General features: G+C 33.2%; 1 protein-coding gene across 3 annotated transcripts in view; it reads left to right on the top strand.

Moving 5' to 3' along the window:
* Positions 1–21872, top strand: part of TENT4A (terminal nucleotidyltransferase 4A) — an 88432-nt gene that overhangs the window by 43454 nt on the left and 23106 nt on the right. For all 3 annotated transcript variants that reach the window (XM_007486800.3, XM_007486799.3, XM_001371500.5), the window contains exons 2-5: positions 5551–5674; positions 12689–12735; positions 13561–13681; positions 17129–17236. In XM_007486800.3, the coding sequence (XP_007486862.1) occupies positions 5551–5674; positions 12689–12735; positions 13561–13681; positions 17129–17236 (400 nt within the window). The remainder of the gene's footprint in view (positions 1–5550; positions 5675–12688; positions 12736–13560; positions 13682–17128; positions 17237–21872) is intronic.

Below are 21872 nucleotides of genomic sequence, written 5' to 3'. Positions count from 1 at the left end.
CAATTAATGGGATACAGTACAATGCAAACATAACTTTTTTGTTCACTGGAAACCAAAAATTTGTGAGACTTGCTTTATTGCACTGGTCTGGAATTGACCCTATAGCATCTGCACTTTAAACATAAAAATATAATTTAGGTAGTATTGCCATTTTTGCTACATTCATTTGGACCAACCCTGGGCAATGAATATCCCTGAATGAATATTTGTCATTAAATTTTTTTGTAGTTCCATAAAAAGTTGCAGTTTTATAGATCTTGAATATACTTTGATAGATGTCTGCAGATATATACTATATAGTCATTATTTTGAATGGGATTTCTTTTTTCTGATTTTTCCTTCTGGATTTTGTTGGTACTATAATGAAATGCTGTTGATTTTGGTGGGTTTATTTTACATCCTGTTGCTTTTACTGAAATTATTCATTTCAGTTGTATTCTTTGATTCCCTGGGGTTATCTTAAGTACAACATCACTCCTTGAACAAATCAAATGTAGTTTTGTCACTCCTTTGCCTGGGTTTATGCTTTTAATTTCTTTCCTCTTTTCTTGTTGCCACTGCTAACATTCTAAAACTGTGTCATATAAAAGTTAGGGAAAGAAGGCCTGCTTAGTTTATTTTCTCTTGTATTGAGAAAGCTGAGGTTTCCTTATTACAAATAATACTTACTTGATTTTTAAATGTCTTTTAAAATTATCTATATTGTACTTTGTCAAAAGCTTTTTCTATAATAATATTGTTTGGAATGTTCTGTTTTAAATAAATAATGATACCATTTTTCTAATGGTAAACCATGTTTGAGTCTATGAATATCCAACTTAATCATAATGAATAAGTTTTGGGTGTAGAAGTCTTTTTGTTAGAATTAAAAAAATAACAAATGTTTATTAGTTATAATGGTTTGTAGTTTAATTTTTTTGTCCTTTCTTCCTCTCAGGGTTAGACATTAACACTTTGTCTCATAAAAAGTTAAATCTAGTCATGTGTTTTTTCTTAATTTTTGGCATAATTATTTTTTTACTTATTTGATAGAATATAGAATATCACTGAACATATCTTTGATGTCATTCACTTTAGTTTATATAGAATTCATTTTTTGTTATGGATACCTTTTGCAAATTTTCCACCAGATTTTCTTACACTTCAGTATTTTTGTATTTGTTATTCTCTTTCTCAGTTTCTATTACTTTGGAAAGATTCTTGTTCCAAAATTCATTTTTTTCTTCATTACTTAGGTTTTAAAATTCTACTTTTAAGAAATCTAATTTTTGATGTAAATATTTATTCTTATTTTCTTTTTTAATAGTTTTACTTCTTTCAAGTCATTTCTAGACTTTTTTTACTGTCTTTCCATGATATGTAGGGAGATCACAGGAGTATCTTGCACTAGGCAATATTGGTTCTTTTTTTATTGAGTATTCAAAATGTTTTCCCTTCTCAAGGTTATTCATTCTTCCTTTTATTTTTAGGTTGTCTCAGTTTCAGTTGCATGTTAGCTAGGTTTTTATTCAGTTTTTCTCTCTTGATATTTTAGTGTTTCATCAGTTTTCATATATTCCTTTCACTCTTTTGCCAGTTCCTGTTCCACAGGTTCACAAACTCCTCTAAGGTTGATTTAATAGATTGCTTCCCCCTCTTCCCACTAGGGGCTGTGAGATCAGATCCTTTCTATGAGTAAGCTAGGAGGAAGTAGGCCTAGTTTCAACTTGGTTTCTGGTCCTATTACCCTACTTCTATCTGCCCTTTGGCTGTGAGTACTCCACACCCATGTTTTCAGGCCAGCCTGAATTCTTAAGGTCAGGGTGCCCCCTGCCCCCCCATTCTCCCTTCTCTTCTTGTGACTGAGCAGAATCAATGCCTAATACTTTTTTTAGGCTATGTGTGGAGAAGAAGGAAAGTCACTACCATTGCAGGGAAGGAGTTCCCATGATTGTCCCCTGAGTCACAAACTTGGGAGCTTGATGTTGTGCTTATTGAGGCAGACATTTAATCGTTGATTGAGTGTAGTGGTGCAGAGAGCTCTATAGAATGAAAGATTCCTGTTGTTAACTCATGAGATCTTTGGCACATCTTTTGTATTTAGCTATAATTTATTCATATTTAATTCATAATTTCTTTCCTTTGAGGTTTTTGTGTTGAAGAAGTTTACAAAGAGTTACTTCTGCCATCTTGCTAGAGCAGCGGTTCTCAACCTCTCAATTTGTAGCAATGAGAATACATAATGCATATCAGGTATTTACATTCTGAATCATAACTGTAGCAAAATTACAGTTTTGAAGTAGCCACCAAAATAATTTTTTGGTTTGGGATCACCGCAACATGAGGAACTGTATTGCGGGGTTACGGCATTAGAAAGGTTGAGAACCACTGTGCTAGAGTTTCATATAAAGTTCAAATTATCTGTATTTAACTTTAGCTAAGAAAAAAAATAGAAAGATTTCTTCCCAGTAATCTCTTCTCTCTTTCCCCCAACCTGCCCCTAATAAACAAAGCTTAACAGAGAGCATCCAGAGTCAAAGGAACAAAAAGATACTTCACAAATAGTTTATCGTGTAAGATAGTGCAAATGATTTTGGAAAAAAGGACATATTGGTCAGGAATTGGTTGTCAAAATACTAAAATTTAAAGAGGCAGCAATCAAAAAAGTAATGTAATTTTTGTTCTGAAAGCTAGCTAAATATGGTATGCTAGTCTAGAGGCAAAGCGTATTTTTTTTTCTTCTTCAAACTTATATTTTTATTATCTTGAAGGCAAAGTAGCAAGTTTAAGAAATTTTTAGATTTTGGGTCAATGGATTAAAATAGAACTCTCGCACTGGTTGATACTTATAACAAATTTTACTGAATTTGTCATATGCTCAGTTCCCTCTATTCCTAGTTTTTGGTTGTTAATTTGATTTTTGAGTTCAAATATTTGTCTGCCTTTTACTTCAAACATCAATGAAATATGGATTTCTAGAATGCTTCAACTAGTCAAGTGCTAACTAATTAAAGTTATAATAACAATAATTGATACTTTGAATCATATAATGTTTTAAGACTATTTCCAAAATACTTACTGACTTTCATTCATTGCACTGAGTAAATGTTTGCTAAACAAACATTTTTGTTTAAAAACAAAGGATTTTGATTTTGTTAAAAACGAGGATAAAAAAGTTATTTTTATCCTTGAACCACCCCTTCAAGCTAGGGTTAGGACACGTTTGATTCCATTTTACCAATGGGGGAACTATGTCTAACATGTCTCAGGTTTTAAGCGACTTGCCTAAAGTCATATAGGTAGTAGCAAGTAGGAGAAGGAAGATCTCTTGAGTTTGATTCTTGTGTTAGTACCACCTAGCTATTCTTCATAATCACTAATTAATTTAATAAAGATAGGATCATTTTAAGTGAAAAAATTAAGGATCTTTAATTTTACTTTCTGGAAATATTTTACACCAAAGGAAATCACAGGTTTCTATGATTTGTTTGACAATTCCTTCAGATTTACTTGGAACCAAGAGGAAAGATAAACTTCTTTAGGAGTCATACTCTCTTTGAGATATGTCACAGGTAGGATCTGAATCCAAGTGCAGTACTCTGTTCTCTACTCTGCTACATCACTTATTTAAAGATATTTCTATAGGTTCATAATTAACTTGTTAATTTTTTCTACTTGGGTAGTTTCCATATGATGTTAAATATATTATATTACCTATAAAACATGATACAAAGTACCTTTAAATTGCTTTCTACCTGATAAATTATATGGTTAAATATTAAAATAAAATCTATTATAAGAAATACATTAAAACTATTTGATCTCTGGGGGGCAACTGGGTAGCTCAGTGGATTGAGAGCCAGGCCTACAGACGACGGGAGGTCCTAGGTTCAAATGTGACCTCAGACACTTCCCAGCTGTGTGACCCTGGGCAAGTCACTTAACCCTTATTGCCTAGCCCATACCACTTTCCTGCCTTGGAACCAATGGTTCCAAGACAGAAGATAAGGGTTTATTAAAAACAAAAAACAAAAAAACCCCAACAAAAAACTATTTGATCTCATTGCTCTTCTGCACTTTTTAAAAATAAAAAAAATCTATAAAAATTTGACTTATGCTTCTAAACTAACTTCCTTAGAGTAGTGTTTACATTTAAATGTTGCTTATTTCCATTCTAACAAAAATTTTATTCAGTTTAATTACAATTCAAAATGCTATAATCATTTTTGTTAAATCATGAACAAACTGTATTGACATTTATTACTCAAGCAGTTTTGAACTTCTGGTGACCTTAAAGCTGGATTACTAAAATACTATAACCCACAGACATTCCCAGTTTTTATCAGTATGGTTCCTGCTTTTCCCAACTTTTTTTTTTAACCCTTACTTTCTGTCTTAGAATCAATACTGTGTATTGGTTCCAAGGCAGAATGGTAAGGGCTGGGCAATGGGAGGTAAGTGACTTACTTGCCCAGGGTCATACAGCTAGGAAGTGTCTGAGGGCAAATTTGAACCTAGGACCTCCTGTCTCTAGGTCTAACTCTCAATTCACTGAGCCACCCAGCTGTCCCCCCTCCCACCCCAATATTTAAAAGTGCTATTTAAAGAATTTTCTTTTCTTTTTTATTTGATGAACGAAGGCAGAGAGTAATACCTATTTTGCCAGTTATTTCAGTAGTGGTGGAATCTGTAAATTTACCAAATATATTTTCAATATAAGCACATGAATTTTAAATATATATTTAACACATTCTGCAGTATAGTTTGCCTTTCTCTTTTCTACATCTTAATTAACATCTGTAATAAAATGACAAGCTTAATCTGTTTGGTATCTGTGATGCTAAATTGGCATCAGTACTTCTTTCCTATAGAGTCCAATGGTGAGATCTATTAGGTGCTGACATAAATTTTTCACTGGAAAGATAAATGGCTGGAGGTAGGGAGGAGTGACAAGTGGAGGTGGGTAAACCTTTTGGAATATCCCTATTTTGGACTGACTATTCAGAGTGTGATTTAGAATCATAAAAGTAAGATAATGCCTATGTAAATTAACTTATTTCCAGCTGTTGCCCTACAGTGTTGTTTTCTTTTAGAGAAAATGCCTTTAGATGCTTAATAATTTTGTTGTTTATGTTTATTTTTTATTTAGATGTATAGTTTTATTGAGCAATTCTAATTTGAAATGACTACAAGTAGTTTGCCTAGAATTCTGTGACTACCTACCATAGATAAATGTGTGTGTATGTATGCATACAAACATGTATCCATTCACATTTTTCTTTTCTATGTATCATTTTTTGCTTCCCTCTTTTCCTTCCCCTTTACTCCACCTTTCTCATTTCCCTTGTTAACTTCTGAACCAAATACTTTTGTGACTTTTTTTAGTTTAGTCCCAGTTATTAAAAATAAATGGTTTATATGTTTAAGTTCAAAATAACCAATAGGCTTTAAAATTATTTTTATGGTTTGTTTATGTAGCTTTAATAATACTGTTAATTATATTGTTAAGTGATCTTGGGAAGCCCATTTATACTCACAGTAATGATTTTATTTTGTCCTTTTTTCTTTCAGGCTTCATGAAGAAATAATTGACTTTTATAACTTCATGTCTCCTTGTCCCGAAGAAGCAGCTATGCGAAGAGAAGTAGTTAAAAGAATAGAAACTGTCATAAAAGATCTTTGGCCTACAGCTGATGTAAGTATATATTTTCAAACCATAGTATCTTCATGTTACTGTACATACCTCTGTGAATGTAAGCTTAAAAATATAATTACCATAAAGAATCAGACCCATTTTCCAGTCAGAATGCTACCAACAGATATCTTCTGAAAAGGTATGGTTTTTTTTAAGTTAAGGGCTTCTCCATACATTTTAATTTCCTTTAACCTGCCTGCCATATGAGAAACAGTAGAGTATACAGTAAGAATAGAATTATAGAAGAGCCTGAGCATAAGCCTGAACTCTTCTATGTGTTAGATGTTGTTTAAAAGTTTTATTTACTAAACTATCCTGAACTACCTCTAACATGCCCAGCACTATTTTAGGCACTGTGAGAGAGATAAAAAGATGTCTAAGGTATGATTTCTACTCTAAAGGAGCTTATAGCAGATCTGTAAGTTTGTCATTTGTATTTTTGTATTGTAAAACTAGTTTTTATTTGCCTTTAATACATCAGTCTTCAGATAGTACTCTGTACATATTTGTCCTGAGCATTTATAAGTCATGAAGATAGGAGTAGTTATAGTAACAGCAGTGAGATATAGTAGACAGAGTCCTGGGATTGAAGTCAGGAGAATTCAGTCTTGGAATCAGAAAATCTGTTCAGATCCTACTTCTGACACTTTTCTTTGAGACCTTGGTAAAAATCACTTAACCTCTGTTTTTCTCAGGCAATATAAGCCATTGAAGGAAGCTTTGGTGGATAGAGCCCTAGTACCTTACAGTACCATATGTTTATGAAATTATAGATTCTTTGTGTTTAAGTCTGTATTCCTAGTCCCCATTCAAGATACCTCTTTATCTTTCTTTTTTTCCATTTCTTTCTTATCTAACTTTTTAAAAACAGTCTTCTCAATTGCATGGTAATGAAATATTTTTAAAATACGTCTTACTGCTGCCTGGTAATTCTTTTATTTCTTTCTGATAGCTTCTTGGTCACATTGCCCCATCTGTCATTTCAAACATCATTTCTCTTCCTCTATATCACCCTTTTCCTGGCTCCCTCAGCAGAGACCCTTGATTACTATGTTAAAGAGAAAATTGAAACTCTTTTTTTGTTAATATCCTATTCTATATTCAAAGTCCTCATTCTCTCTTATGCTATGTTCTCTTCCTTTGCTCTAGTATGACAAAGAAGTTGCCCTCTTTGTTAAGACCCACATCTTTTTGTGCTCTTGATACCATATCTTTAGTCAACCTCTCTCTCCTGTTTGAACTCTTTATCAGTTCCTTCCTTGCAAACATGCTGGAGTGGTTTTCATCTTTAAAAAACCCCACAACAAACTTCAGTTGACATGCCACATTCCCTTTTTCCTATGTTGTTTTTCTTTTTAATTGTCAAAGTCCTGGAAAAAAGACATCCACAGTCATTGCCTCTACTTCTTCAGCTCCCACTCACTTTGACTCCTTGCAATTTGGCTTCTGCCACTACCATGTCCTAGAACTATTCTCTCATAGGTTAATAGTCTCTTAATTGCATCATTCTTCTTAACCTCTTCACAACTTTTAACACTGTTAACTACACCTCCCCTTAGAATACTTCTTTGGCTTACATCAAGTTGCTTTCTCCTGATTTTCTTCCTTCCTATTTGACTTCTCCTTTTTATCTTGCTTTGTTAGATTATTATGCATCTCCTCACCTTTCCCTCCTTTCCTCCTCCAAGTCTCTATTTGGGTCCTCTTCCCCTTTCTTTTTATTCCTTTTTCCTTTGTGATTAGTTCTATTGGGTTCAGCTATTGTTTTCTTGCATATGACTCTCAAATTAACTTCTAGCTCTAATTTCTTTGCTGAGCTCTAGGTTCCTCTCACTCATTAGCTATTTCCTGCTGTTTGTTTTTGTCTGGATATCATGTAGGCCTCTTACACTCAATACATCCAAAATGGTTATCTATTATTCTCTTCACTAAGCCTATTCCACTTCCAGAATTCATTATTTCTGGTGGAGACACCACTATCTTTCTAGTCACTTAGGTTTATAAACTGAATCTTTGGTTTTTCTTACTCTACACTACTCGACCCTTCCAGCTAGTTTCTAAGTTTAACTAACAACTCTTGAATTTCTTCCCTTATTTCCATTCATATTTTCACCATCCTGGTATTCAAGCCACACTTATTTCTTTTCTAGATTATTGCAATATCTTTCTAATTAGTCTTCTTTCCCCTAAACCATTGTTTAGGGGAGCTAAACAGAGCTGCCAAAGTGACATTCCTGATGTACAGGTTTGACCATATTCCTCATATTTTCAAACGTCTTCAGTGACTCCCTTTTTTCTCTAGGATAAATTACAGTCTAGGCCCTACATTTAAAACTCTTGCTGCTCTGGTCCTAGCCTAATTTTCCAGACTTAACTTTACATTATACAGTGGCATTGCTGTCAAACTGACTTTATTTATCTTTCCCAAAGTTAGATACTATCCCCCCCCCCCCCCATCCCCCTTGCGCAAAACTCTTTCACAGTTTCTTAGGAATCTTAGCTCATTCGTGGCCCAGTTAATATACTTTTAAAAATCCTTCTAGTTGTTGGTGATCTCTCCTTCAAATTATCTTATGTTTAATATCAATTTACAAAGTATGTATCTTGTAAACTTCTTGTGGTTATGGACTGACGTTTTTTTTCCACTTTGGTTGTGGTGTTGAGTATCCCCAATGCCTTGCATAGTATCTTGAATATAACAAGCATTTAAATATTAATTAAAAGAAATTAATGTATAGCTATTCAGAAAACCTTTACTGGTAAAAACTTTTATTAGTTGTACCTAGTTATCCAAATGTAAGGTTTCTATATCAAAGAAATTTAATAGATCAGTCAGGCATAAATTCCTTTTAGTAAGTCTTTTTACTTCAGCATTCACTTGTCCATTCCCTTAATCATTATGAAAATGGAGCTTCATCATTTTGCAGGGGTTATTGTAGAGCATTCATATTTTTGAAAATTATTGACATTTTGCCAGTTCTTCAACATTAGTTGCTGTGGTACCCTTGAGTTCCTTCAAAACTCTTGACTCAGTATCATCCCATCAAAGTGATTTTTCTATATTTAGACAAAATCTAGAACCGAGATGGCAAACCTATATAGCACATCTGCCAAAGGTGGCATACAGAGACCTCTCTGTGGGCACCTGCAGGCCCCTGACTTGGCCAGTTGGTACCCTGGCCCTGCCCCCATATGCAGGGGGTGGGGCATTCTAGCCTCCCTCCACCATCTCAGGGGCTAAGCTCTGCCAGTTGTGCAGCTGTGCCCCTCTAGCCCCAAAGTAGTAAGTAGCAGTGTAGCTGTGCCCCTTGGACCTCTTACCTACACCCCTTCCTGCCCTAAGGGATGCAGGCTCCCAAGTGTGGCCAGCCTGGGGCTGGTAGCCTGGCCCCATCCTCAAACACAAGGGGCGGGTATGAGCTGCTGGAGCTTCCCCATGGAGCTCAGTCCTGTCCCCGGTCCCACCCTGAATGCAGGGTGGGTGGGACACTGCACTTAGTTGGGAGTGGGGGAGGTGGGCAGCATGCAGTTGGGGGTGGGCACAGGTATTCAGTTTGGGGATGGGGTGGGTAGGGCATGGCACAGGGTCCCAAAAAAGTTCCAAAAGATTGACCATCACTGGTCCGGAACATCCTGTATATTTATCATTAGTTGTTCTCTTGACCTCACCCATATGAAGGGACAACTTGAGAATGAGAATTTTTTCTAAATGCTTCCTCAGTAAAAAGAAATATTAACTTACTGTATCATTTTATTTTGGGGAGTTATTTTTTGAATTTTTCTAACTGGTTCAGCTATCTGTCTTACTGCCTTTCTCCCTTTGATATAAAAAGACCTCTTTTATCAACACATATTTTCCTTGGGCTTCTAGTAGGATGTTATAAAAAAAAAGAATTTTACTGAATAATTGACTTAATTTTTGACTCTTACCCAACCACCTAAGCTAATGCTTAATGATTCCCTTTTTAAAAAAAATTGAATGATGAATCTCATTGGTTTTCCACCAGAACATTTAGTTTTGAAATACATAGTGAGAATTTTTTTGTCCTTCCCTAATCCTGTGCTTTCCCAATTTTAAAAAATCTTTTAAAAAAATTAAGGAAACTGCTAATGTCAATTACTACCAAACCCATGTCAGTTTAATGAATTCATAGTGATTTTGATTTTTTATTGGTGAATTTTCTTGAGTAGATAAATTTATTTTTTATTTACATGAAATTATTGAAATTATAGTGTTCTTTGTCTTAGAGAAAAATCATATGTAGGTAAAATTTTATAAATACATTGGTCATTTCTACTTAGACTTTATTGGCCTAGACAGTAGCTTGGCATTTAATCAACCTGTTCTTATTACTTAAGGCTCTTAAACGTTGAGTGTCTAGCCTGTCTAATATAGTTCTTTAATATATAACTCATTTTACAGATAATTTTTGTAGCAGTCTAAAAATAAACTAATTTTTAATGCTCACGTATGGCATTGCATAATGTGAGTGTAATGAAACTTTTTGCATAGTCTGTAAATATTCTTGTCATTTTATCATTCTTTTAAATTATTTCCTATCCAATTTTTAGGGCATCCTAGAATTTGAGAATTAGAAGGGACTTCAGTGGCTTTCTTTTCTTATCTATAACTAAAAGGAATCTGCACTATAAAATGCTTTACTAGTGGCTATCCAGACTTTGCTTGAAGACTTCCAAGTAGAAGACAAACTACTATTTCTTAATTTCTTAAGGCAATCAATTTTACTTTTGGACACCTGAAAGTGCTACAGATTTCCTCCATGTCAAGCCTAAATAAAACTTTTAAAAATTTATAACCATTTTATTTGCCCTCTGGTGCCAATTAGTAAAAAAATTAATACCTTTTTGACTTGACAGCCATTCAAGTTGCTCTTTCTCTTCCCCTCTCTCTCTCTCTCTCTCTCTCTCTCTCTCTCTCTCTCTCTCTCTCTCTCTCTCTCTCTCTCTCTCTCTCTCTCACTCTCCCCTCTCCCCTCTCCCCTCTCCCCTCTCCCCCCACCCCCACCCCTTCTGGCTAAATATCTTCAGTTCTTTTATCAAATTATGACAAGACACGGTTTCCAGGATCTTCACAATAATGATTGTCCTTCCCTGAAATCTCTCCATTTTATTAATATTTTCCTTAAAACCAAAGTGATTAGCACTGAATTTAATATTCCAGATATCAGTTACTTCCTGCCCTATAAACATGCTGTACAAACATGACCAGGACAGAATATGGAGGGTCTCTCACTTTCTTTTTCCTCTGTTAACACTGCATTAGTTGTTTTGAAAACCCTGTTAATACTGCTGAGTGATAGTGATAGTCCTCTAAAACCTCATATCTTTTGGACAAAAACATCACTTCCTTGATATCTTGTACTTATCCAGCTAATGTAATATTTACATAATTTCTATTACATTTACATTTATTTCTATTAAATTTCGTTTTGTTATATTTAGCCCAGTGTGTAGTCTGATAACATATTTTTAAGAACCTAACTCATTCAGCATGTTAGCAATCCCCTTCCATTTTAATGTCACCTACAAATCTGATGAGTCTTCCATCTTCATCCATGTCATTGATGAGAGTGATAAATAGCCCAGAGTCAAGTCCATATTCTTGGGGTACTCTACTGAAGAACTCTTGTCTGCTGACATTGAACCATTAACAACTACTTTTCAAAGCTGGACATCCAACCAGTTTTGAATTCATCTAATTACATTATATTTTCTGCATTTGCCATATTTTCCACCTGAGTAATTTTAGATACTTTGTCAAAAGCTTTGCTAAAATACATGTAAAACATATATAAAGAATTCCTCTTTTTCTTTTAGTAATCAATAAAAAAGTGAAATAATGTTAATCTGATATAACCTATTTTTAATAAAGTCATACTGGCTCTTTTATCAACCATAACTTTAATGTGCCATTATAGAATTTTCCTAGGAATCAAAGTCAAGCTCAGTAGCCTACTAGAGTTTATAGATTTCCCTGCTTTTTTGGAAGAGAGGGTTAGTGTTGGTGATGGGGAGGGAGTGGGGAAACCAAAACATTTGTTTTTCTCTAACCTTCTGGTACTTTTTCTGTTTTCCATGGTTTTTCAGATATTACTAATGTTGACTCCGCAATCACATGTATGAAAATCTAGTGTATCAGTATTTCTAGCATATTCAAGTTCTTATGCTGATTGGCAAAATTAAAATTATGAGAGGCCTCAATTCAGAATCCTTTTTGACACTTTTTGTATGACTTTGCCCAGTGACTTAACCTTTTTGAGACTTCGTTTTCTTACCTTTACAATGAGGATAACACATAATTATTTTAAGGATTAACTGAATAAACAAAATATTTCACCAAATTTAAGGTGCTATATAAATGTTAATCATCATTAAAATTTTTATTATAGAGAAATTACATGTTGCATTTGGATGTTCTTTATTAATATAGTAGATTGTTATTTATTTTGATTTATTTAAATATTCTTCAGAGAGCTTTCAAAAATTTCAATATACATTTTAAAATTATTTAAGTGGAACAACAAGACAAATTCTCTGGTTTTGAGACCATTAGGAATTCATACAATGGAGATAGCAAATTATTAAAATAAGAGTGTTCTTAGATTACAAAATATTTTTCTTACTAGTTATTTAATTTTGATCTTTGTTTTACTATTAAAATTCTAGTTTGGGGGCAGCTAGGTAGCTCAGTGGATTGAGAGCCAGGCCTAGAGAGGGGAGATCCTAGGGTTCAGATCTGGCCTCAGACACTTCCTAGCTGTGTGACCCTGGGCAAGTCACTTAACCCCCATCGCCTAACCCTTATCACTCTTCTGCCTTAGAATCAATACATAGCATTAATTCTAAGGTGGAAGGTAAGGGTTTTAAAAAAATCTAGTTTGGCTTTGTATCCAATAATAATTATTTCTTTTTATGTTAAGTTTTTAATTTAATCAGAACTTTGATAAATGAATTGCTTGAAATATTTTAGAAGAGAATGTCTTTTTCTTTCAGGTTCAGATATTTGGCAGCTTTAGTACAGGGCTTTATCTTCCAACTAGGTAAGTTAGTTCTAAGTTAAATTTTTTACTTATTTAGTTTCTTAATTCCCATTAAATGTGTTGTTGTGTGCATGAAAAATTTAAAGTCATATTTACTTTTTTTTAGTTTCAAGAACTGTACATCACATAATTACAGCCAAATCAAAAGTTAGTAAAGAACAGAGGGTGGTTATAAGAAATGAAATATTGTGGGGTTTCACAGTTTTGTTATTATAATTTTTGCTTAGAGCTCCAGCTTTCTTATTTATAAAATGAAAACTCTGTCATTTAATTATAATTCAGTTGATAAGAGTTTTTATAATTCTTTATTTTCCCCACCATAGCCCTTTTTATCCATAATAACGGATAAGATTTGGTGCATAATTGCATAAAATATTACATTTAAATTTTGATTTTTAAAAGTTAATGTCTGTTGTTCTGATCTACAAGTGCTATTTGCAAATTAAAGGAAAGACAGTCTTTGAAATTTATGAGAATTCTAGATAACCCAGGGACATCTCAAATTATATTAATGAAAAGTGAATTTGACTTAGAAAAATGCCATAATCCGTAGAGAGCACAGAAGTGTGAATTTGAAGATATTGTTCTGTTTTAAAATTATATCCATAGAATGTTTAGAAAACCATTTCTATTCCATGTCATCATTTTACAATAGGAGATAAACTGCTTTTTACCTGTGAGGAAAAGTAATAGAATTATATTATGCTCCTAAAAAAAAGTGAATGGTTTATTCAAGCTAAATATTATGTTCTTCTACTTTTAGAATAAAAATGAAATATATTTATTGCTTGCTTTATTGACATATGTGCTCTCTCTTTTGTATAGTGACATAGACTTAGTAGTTTTTGGAAAATGGGAGCGTCCTCCTTTACAGCTATTGGAACAAGCGCTTCGGAAACACAATGTGGCTGAGCCATGTTCCATTAAAGTACTTGACAAAGCTACGGTAAGTATTTTTTTAAATGTAAATGAAGCAGGTAGGTGGGTTTAGAGAACTAAAAAAATTCTGCACAAGCAGCTCTTTTGATTTAGTAAGTCATCATGACTTAATATGTTGGATTTTTCAACATTTAGATTTTGGCTTGATTAAAATTTGAGTGTATGTGATGTCAATCTTTTGTAATATATTCAATTATTATGATCATTAGCTGCTTATAAATTGATGGAAATTGTAATTTCTAGTAGAACAAGTGCTAGTAAACAATCAACATTTTCTTGGCAGAATAGCACAATTTTACTTAATTTCTTTCTTGTGGAGGAAGAAGAATGCTTCAAGTTAGAAATCTTGGATTCATTGAAAATGGGAGGATAAGGGGGCATTTTAGGTTTTCAGTGCTCTCTGCATATTAGTAAGCTCCAAAACAGTGATATTAGAATAGTGTCCTAGATAGTGGAATTTCAAAGGAACTTCATTCAGTATTTTCTCAGTTTTCTAATTGAATAATATTTCAGTTTTATATTTCATTGTAATATTTGGAGAAGTAAAACATCTTATGCCTTTATATTAATGAGAGATGAAATGACTATTAATGTAGAAGGCTAAATTTATTGTGATATTCAATAGTGCTTCATTTTTGTCTAGACATTAATTTGTGTTTTTGTGCAATTTTTAATGGGAATGAAGGTGTTTTTAAACTAAGAGAAAAGTTTAATTTTTAAGTGGTATACTTTTATAAATTATTTTCTTAGCTCACTATTCCTTTTTTGCCTACTCTATCCTTAAAATACATACTTTGTGAAAAATTTCATTAAAATATCTTCATAAATCCTTATTTTTCTTTACAAAAAGATTCTTTGAAAGAAATGAAAACAAATGAATTTCCTTTCTGAGTTATTAATCTCCCTATGTCTGTTTCCTTTTTCTATAAAATTAGATGATTGGTTTTTGTGATCACTAAGATCTTATCAGTCCTAAAATCTGTAGTTCAATAGTCAGGCAAATCTTTTTGCTTAGTGGATAAATGTGATGAGGTAGCAGTTGTCCAAAATTCATAGTAATTTATGTAGACTTGGAAGAGACCTTAAAAATCATTTAGTCCATCCCTTCATTTTGGAGACTCAGAGAAGTTAAACTTTACTCAAACCAAGTCAGATAGCAGTGACAGAGATGGGATTCAGAATTGGGTTTTTAAAACAAAACAAAACAAAATATAGCTAATGGGAAAAAGTTTTGCATGATTTTACATGTATACTTGATATATTGTTTTCCTTCTCATTGGGTAGGGTAAGGGAGGCAATGAGAGAATCTAGAATTCAAAATTTAAAAAGAAAAGAGCACCAAAAACAAACAAACAAATAAATAAATAAATAAATGAACACACAAACAAATAAATAAAGAATTGGGTCCTGTGACTCCAAGTTTAATACTCTTTCTACTATACCATGTAACTTCTTTAATGGAATACCAAGGTTTTACTGACAATTTTTTGCCAAAAACTAAAATACCCTGATAAGTAGATTGTCCTGGGTTCCTGAGAATCTTAAGGAAAAATAAAATGTTTTAAATAATACTTATGCCTCCTGGTTAGATTCCCTTAAGCTAGGTACCATGTACCCACTGGTTGATAGAGGATGTCCAGAGTAACAATAGCAGCAGAATTGTCCTCTTATGATCTATCTAGCATTCCTTTTTTAGAAGTGAAGCCGCTTATATTGACTACCTTGGTCAGATGCACTATTACCATAGTATCGCTAACATGTTCAGAATCCAGAGAAAATGATAGGGAGCAGAGACAAAAGTTTTCATATTTTGAGCAAATATAATTTGATTAGATTTTCTGTTGTGCTGTTAGTGAAGTAGAAATAGTGTGCAAATTTCAGCTCCAGTGCTTGTTTGCAAACTGTGTGACTTTGGGAAGTTGCTTTTCTGAGCCCTGGTGGTTATTTTTCAAGAGGAAACAGATCTGTGTTTTCCTTCACAAATAGGGAGTTCATGGTAAGGAACTTCCTTTACCAAAGCAGAAAAGTACATTCTGTGGAAATAATAGTCTTAGAGAGTGGCCTGGGGACACTCAGAGGTGAAATAACTTGCACAGGAATATGCAGTCATTATCTGTATGAGGGAGGACTTGACTTTTCTTCTGACTCTGGAGTCAGTAGTTCTCTTTCTATTACTGCTGCTTATGATATTATCTTTGTACTTACCTACTTAAAATGTTTCTGTAAAGAAAAGTACTTTGTAAATCTTAAAGTATTAAATAGCTAGAGATCTACATATACTAAAACTCACATTAATGAAATTATGGATTTTTGAAATATTATTGTCCATAGCCATAGTCCATAATTTTTCCTTATTGAGTTAATATTGGGAGAAGTAGGGATGACTGACAAGTTTTTAGAATGACAAAAACTTTTATTTGGGAAACAACTAAAAACAACTTTTGGGGATAATGTTTCCCTAAAGCTGGTTTAAACCATTTGGAAATCTTAAAAAAGGGACTTTTAAGTGCCATTTCAGACTAGTAGTAGAAAAAATATTTTTTCATCACCTTATTATGCCACCAGTTTTTGTGAGAGGGATGCACCTTTACTCTCTCCCCCCAGGTACTTACTGCTCCCAAACTCTCCATTCTTTAAAAAGAACAAATGAGATCACAGTCTTTTATTTTAAATTTATTGATTGATTTGTACTCTCACATGAAAGCATTTTGGCATAGTTGTGTATGGTACTGTTTCATCTCTGTCACTAATTATGAGGCAGCCAGGTAGCCCAGTGAATAGAGAGCTCGTCTTGGAATCAAAAAAAGACTTACAGTCAATTCCAGCCTCAAATCCTTAATAGTTATGTGATCCCAGGCAAGTTTCCTTAACTGCAAAACAGGAATAATAAAAGCACTAGCCTTCCAGGTTTGCCACTCTTGTACAAGAGTCAAATGAGATAAGAGTTGAAAGCCACTTAGTACAAAGCCTGACACTTAGTAATTGCTATATAAATGCTACTTCTTTTATAACTATTACAATGATTAAGATAACAATGAGCTATATGAACTTGAGCACATTCCTTAATCTTTTAGGGGCTCAGTTTTCTTATTGGTAAAAATAAGATATATTTCTAATATCCTTTTGAGCTCTACTACTTTACTTTAAATTGATGTATTATATCACCTTGATTTATTTACTAATTTGTACCATACACAAGGTTTTACATGTTTAAATTGTCTTTAAATTAATTTTCTTTAATTTGTTTATATTACTGTCCAATTTGTATTGGTCATCTACAAAATGATGTAGGATTTCAGTATCCTCATTAATTGAGGTATTATTGATGTTTCTTCTGTCCAATTGTGTTTGTTGTTTTTATTTCCTAAAATTCATAGAAAATAGCAATTTTGAAAAATCTCATTATTACAAGTGTTACAAAATAAGTCAGTAATGCCTTTAAAACGTTTTGCAGGTACCAATAATAAAACTCACTGACCAGGAGACAGAAGTAAAAGTTGACATCAGTTTTAATATGGAAACTGGTGTGAAGGCAGCTCGGTTAATCAAGGATTATATGAAGGTATGTTTACTATGCTAAAAGTTGAATCTCAGAAAAATTAAGGAATTTTAAAGGTTATTTTTTAGTTATTTGATTTTAATTTGTAAAACTTTAAGAAATTTAACACTTGGGTTAATTTGGAAAATAACTACTTTTAATGCTTTATATTTGCCCTATTTGTGATACAAAGTTATAAAGAAGTATCCATTTCTAAGTAGTTTTAAGATTTGCTTCTCCACTCAAACTTGAATATTGTTGCCACTATTTACACTAGGAAGTTTTAACTGAGAGATTCATATTTAAAATAACCACTTCACAGATTTGCTTCTATAAAGAGAACTATCTTGTGCTATCTTTGAATTTTGAAACAAAGTAGAATCTTGTTTTGAAAAAAAGTTGCTAAAATCTCTTTCCAGTGTCTATTTGTATGAAAAACAGAGAAGACTAGCCATGTATAGGAGTTTAATTCAGGTTTTTAAATGAGAATTTAGTAAGTCATAAATTAGTTAATGAGTTTAAAACTTGCAATATATAACATTGTCTAGTATTAATTTGTAACTTAGTACATCTTAAAAAAATTCATTCAAAAGTATATCTTTTTTTTTTTTAAACCTTACTTTCCGTCCTTGAATCAATATTGTGTACTGGTTCCAAGATAGAAGAGTGGTAAGGGCTAGGCAATGGGGGTCAAGTGACTTTCAAATCAAAGGGTCACACAGGTTGGAAGTATCTGAGGTCATATTTGAACCCAGGACCTTCTGTCTCTGGGCCTGGCTCTCAATTCACTGAGCTGCCCCCAAAAGTATATATTTTAAAATCCCTTTCATTTGACTAAAATGAGTGTGACATTTTGTTTGAACGCTTGATTGAAAGAAACTTTTAAAAAATTGATAGTTTTGTCGCATGATGGGTTTTAAAATCTTTTGTTATCATTTAACAATACCAAAATATTATACATCTTCATGATATTCATTTTTCAGACAGTGTTAAACTGAAATATGTATAGGCTTTTAAAGATTTTTTCTTTTATCTTCATTTTATAAGTACTATTATTCTGAATTATCAGAATTTAGAAAATTAAATATCAAAGTTTTATTAAAATTCTGATGTTTACAGCCAAATAATCTCATACTTTAATGGATGTATAATCTCACAGATGTGGATCTCTCTGCCAAAGTATAGAACAAAACCCCTCCTATCTGCATATTTTGTGACTTTTACCCATACACTCTCCATGGAAAATCTGTCAAAAATATTAGGTGTCATTCCCTATATGTCTTGAATGTTGTTTGGTTAACTAGAAAAATAAATAAATCATCTGTTTAACAGAACCAGCTTTCAAATCAAAGAATTTGGATTCCCCTTTAGAATCTATTTTTTTTTCTTTTTAATCTCTCAGCATCCAGAAGTTCATTACAGTGTTTCTTCCCCAATATTCTCTTCCTTAACTCTCCACTCCTCATTTTTGATTATTTCTTTGTTGAGTTAGCTGTATTTCTATACCAGATTGTGTGCATGCTTGCATATATATGTGTGTGTATGTGTGTGTTTCACCCTCCTTTATCTGTTTCAGTTAAAAGTGAGGTTCATTTGATGCCCATTCCCCACCTCTTCTTCCATGGTTACATGCTTTTCTTCTTATCCAACTTAATTATGAAAAAGAATAAGTTCTGACACTTTCTTTAAAAGGTGAATTCTTATACTCACCCTACTCACCCTTATTTTCCTAGTTTTTAAACACTCAGTAAGGGACCAATCCACCCCCAGGACCTGTAACTTTTAAATTTAAATCCCTAAATACTCTTTGAACACATTAAGGTTCTGAAGAGATACTTGTTTCATCTCTTCCTGATATATTAGCGTTACATTATCATAAAGCCTCTTCCATTTGCTTAAATAAATTTACCTTTCACGGTTTCTCTTAACTCTTGTGGTGGAATTCAAAATTCCTTCTTAGTTTTAGTCTTTTCTTCAGAAATGCCTGAAAACCCTCTGTTCCATTAATGGTACAACCCCCCCCCCCCCCCCCATAAAATGATATTTATCTTTGAAGGGTAAGTTATTTTTGGTTGCAAGCATATGTCTTTTGCTTTTGAAATATTGCTATCCAAGTTCTCCTTTCATCTACATTAGGAAGTTCCAGTTCATTTTGGGATTCTAGCTTTCATCTTTGATTACTTGCCCTGTTTCTTTCTGGATGCTACAGTATTTATTCTTTGATGTAGAATTTGGCTGACATTCCTAGGACTTTTTCTTTTGGAGAGTTCTTTCAGAAAGTGATAGGTGGATTCTGCCTTCACTTTTCCTTCTTGTTCTACTAGATCTGGGTAGTTCTCATTTGCTATTTCTTGAAATATATATTTTAAAAATCATGGATTTCAGAGAATGCAATGATGTCTCAATTCTCTGTCTTTGACCTATTTTCCAGGTTAGATGTTTTTAGTAGCAGATAGCAAACATTTCTCCCCATAACAGTCATTTTATCTCTTTTTAATATTTCTTGATATTTCATGGAGTTATTAATTTCTTGTCTATTTGTTCTGGTTTTCAGGGTGTCCATTACTGGCCATAGTTTGCCACTTTCTGTTGTAAATTATTTATTCTCCTTCCACTTCTTTCCTCCAGAGCTCCTCTCCACTTATTAAAAAAACAAAACAAAATGCCTCAAATCCTTAAGAGATTAAAAAAACCAAGTAAACTAGGTATTTACCTAGTTCTCATGGGAAATTAATTTTTTCCTTTGAGTTTCTCTTGAATTTATTACAATTGTTCTCCTTTTGGAGGCTCTTTAGATTAGCAGCAATTTTGGGTTCTGATTAGAGTCTTCATATCCATCTCATCAGTTACTCATCTCTTTAGTTTTAGTTTCTAAATTGGGCTTTTAAGTTCCACCTTTGCTGCACTTTTGAGTGGGAGTGGTTGCCACAATGCCTAGCACATGGTATAGACACTTAATAAATATTTATTTAATTGAATTGAATAGCTCAGAGTTCATCACTAACTGGTCTGCCTACTGTCAATGAGCCTCTCTGTAGTTACCCAGTTGCCAATTGGTGGGATCTCACTTGAAAACTTTGGCAAAATCTTCTAAGAGCTAGTGCTTAAGAACCTGGGACTACTGATGCCACAAGGAGGCATTAAAATAATTCTTGGTGGGGTTCCTATGTTCTCTTTAAAGAAGCAAATGAGATAATGGAGTTAGCTCCATCATAAGATAATAAGAAATACCATTATTACACTTAGTCACTTCTAATTACTTATAATAACTATTTACAAAAAGACTACTATATAAGTAACCAAAGCTTTTGTATCAAGTCCTGTTTCAGAGGATGAGAACACAGAGAAACTTTACCAAGAACTCAATAAAACCCTCCAAATTAAATAAACATTTACTTTAGTGTTTGGGATTGGTATTATGTATACAGTTAAAATTAGGGGAAAACATAGAAAATTGTTGGAAAAATAAATCAGAATAAGAAACTAATGGAAAAATACTTGCATACTGTCAAGACCATGAAATTGAGGTTCATTCTATCTCTGACAAAATGTTATACATTTCCTATTATGACAAGAGCCAATTCCTTGGGCAGGACCAACCTAAGGCCATTTGGTAGGGGTAGTTGATCCATATTATCTGTGATAAGTTAGCTAACTTGGCTGGAGCATGGAGTTACAACAGTAACTTCTTAAAATAAATGTATCAGAACACATTTCAGATATTTAATTTTATACATTTACATCTTTAAATAATTATTGGCCATTATTTGTCCCATGTTATTCTTTTTTATTTATTTTATTGCCTTTTTATACCTTTATATACCTCATGTACTACCCTCTTCTTTTTGCTCTGTCTCTGTCTGTCTCTCTCCTTCCTCCTCCTTCCCCTCGCACTCTCTCCCTCTTCCTTCCCCCTTCCTCCTTAGCGCATCACTCCTCTTTACCCCCTTACCTCCTTATCTCCTCTTTTCTCCCTTTTCCCCCTTTCTTTCTTTTTTCCTTTTTCTCCATAGCTACCAAGAAAGTCTGCTTTTGCAAAACTGTTATTTCTAGTGCAAAAATTTTATCCTTAAAGTGCTTTCTTTGGGGAGTATTTTCTCCTTAAAATGGAAGGTAACAGTAAGGACAATTGATGAGGTGAAGGTATTATATATTCTAGTTTATACTGTATTATATTTATCTATGTCCATGTTTTCTCTTATTACTAGATGATAAGCTTCTTGCAAGTAGATCTGTGTTTTTAAAATATCTCTCTCCCAGCACCAAACAGTGCATTACATAGAGCAATAACTCAATAAATAAGTGAAAGTGTTATGCTATTCATTGTAAAGGATATAAGAATAGAAAATGTGGTTCCTGCCTTTATAGTTTAGAATCTGATTTAAGGCTGAAGACACATATGTAAAAACCAAGGGCAAGATTTGCTTCTTTGCACCTGAATGATTCTCCCTTGCCTTAACAGAAGTGCCAGCCACCCCATCTACCCCTGTTAAACAATTTCAATTTCTAAATCTGAAACTTAATGGAAATATTAAATGTATTGAATCAGTTGCATATCATTAAGTTGATTCTCTCTTTAAGTGTTCTCTCTTTGATCACCTTTACTCTGACTCCTTAAGGACTCCTGTAGTCAAATATACACTGGATTCTTCAAAAAAAG

This window comes from Monodelphis domestica, chromosome 3, assembly GCF_027887165.1.
Source record: "Monodelphis domestica isolate mMonDom1 chromosome 3, mMonDom1.pri, whole genome shotgun sequence".
Taxonomy (NCBI): Eukaryota; Metazoa; Chordata; class Mammalia; order Didelphimorphia; family Didelphidae; genus Monodelphis; species Monodelphis domestica.
This window is presented reverse-complemented; position numbering and strand designations above follow the sequence as displayed.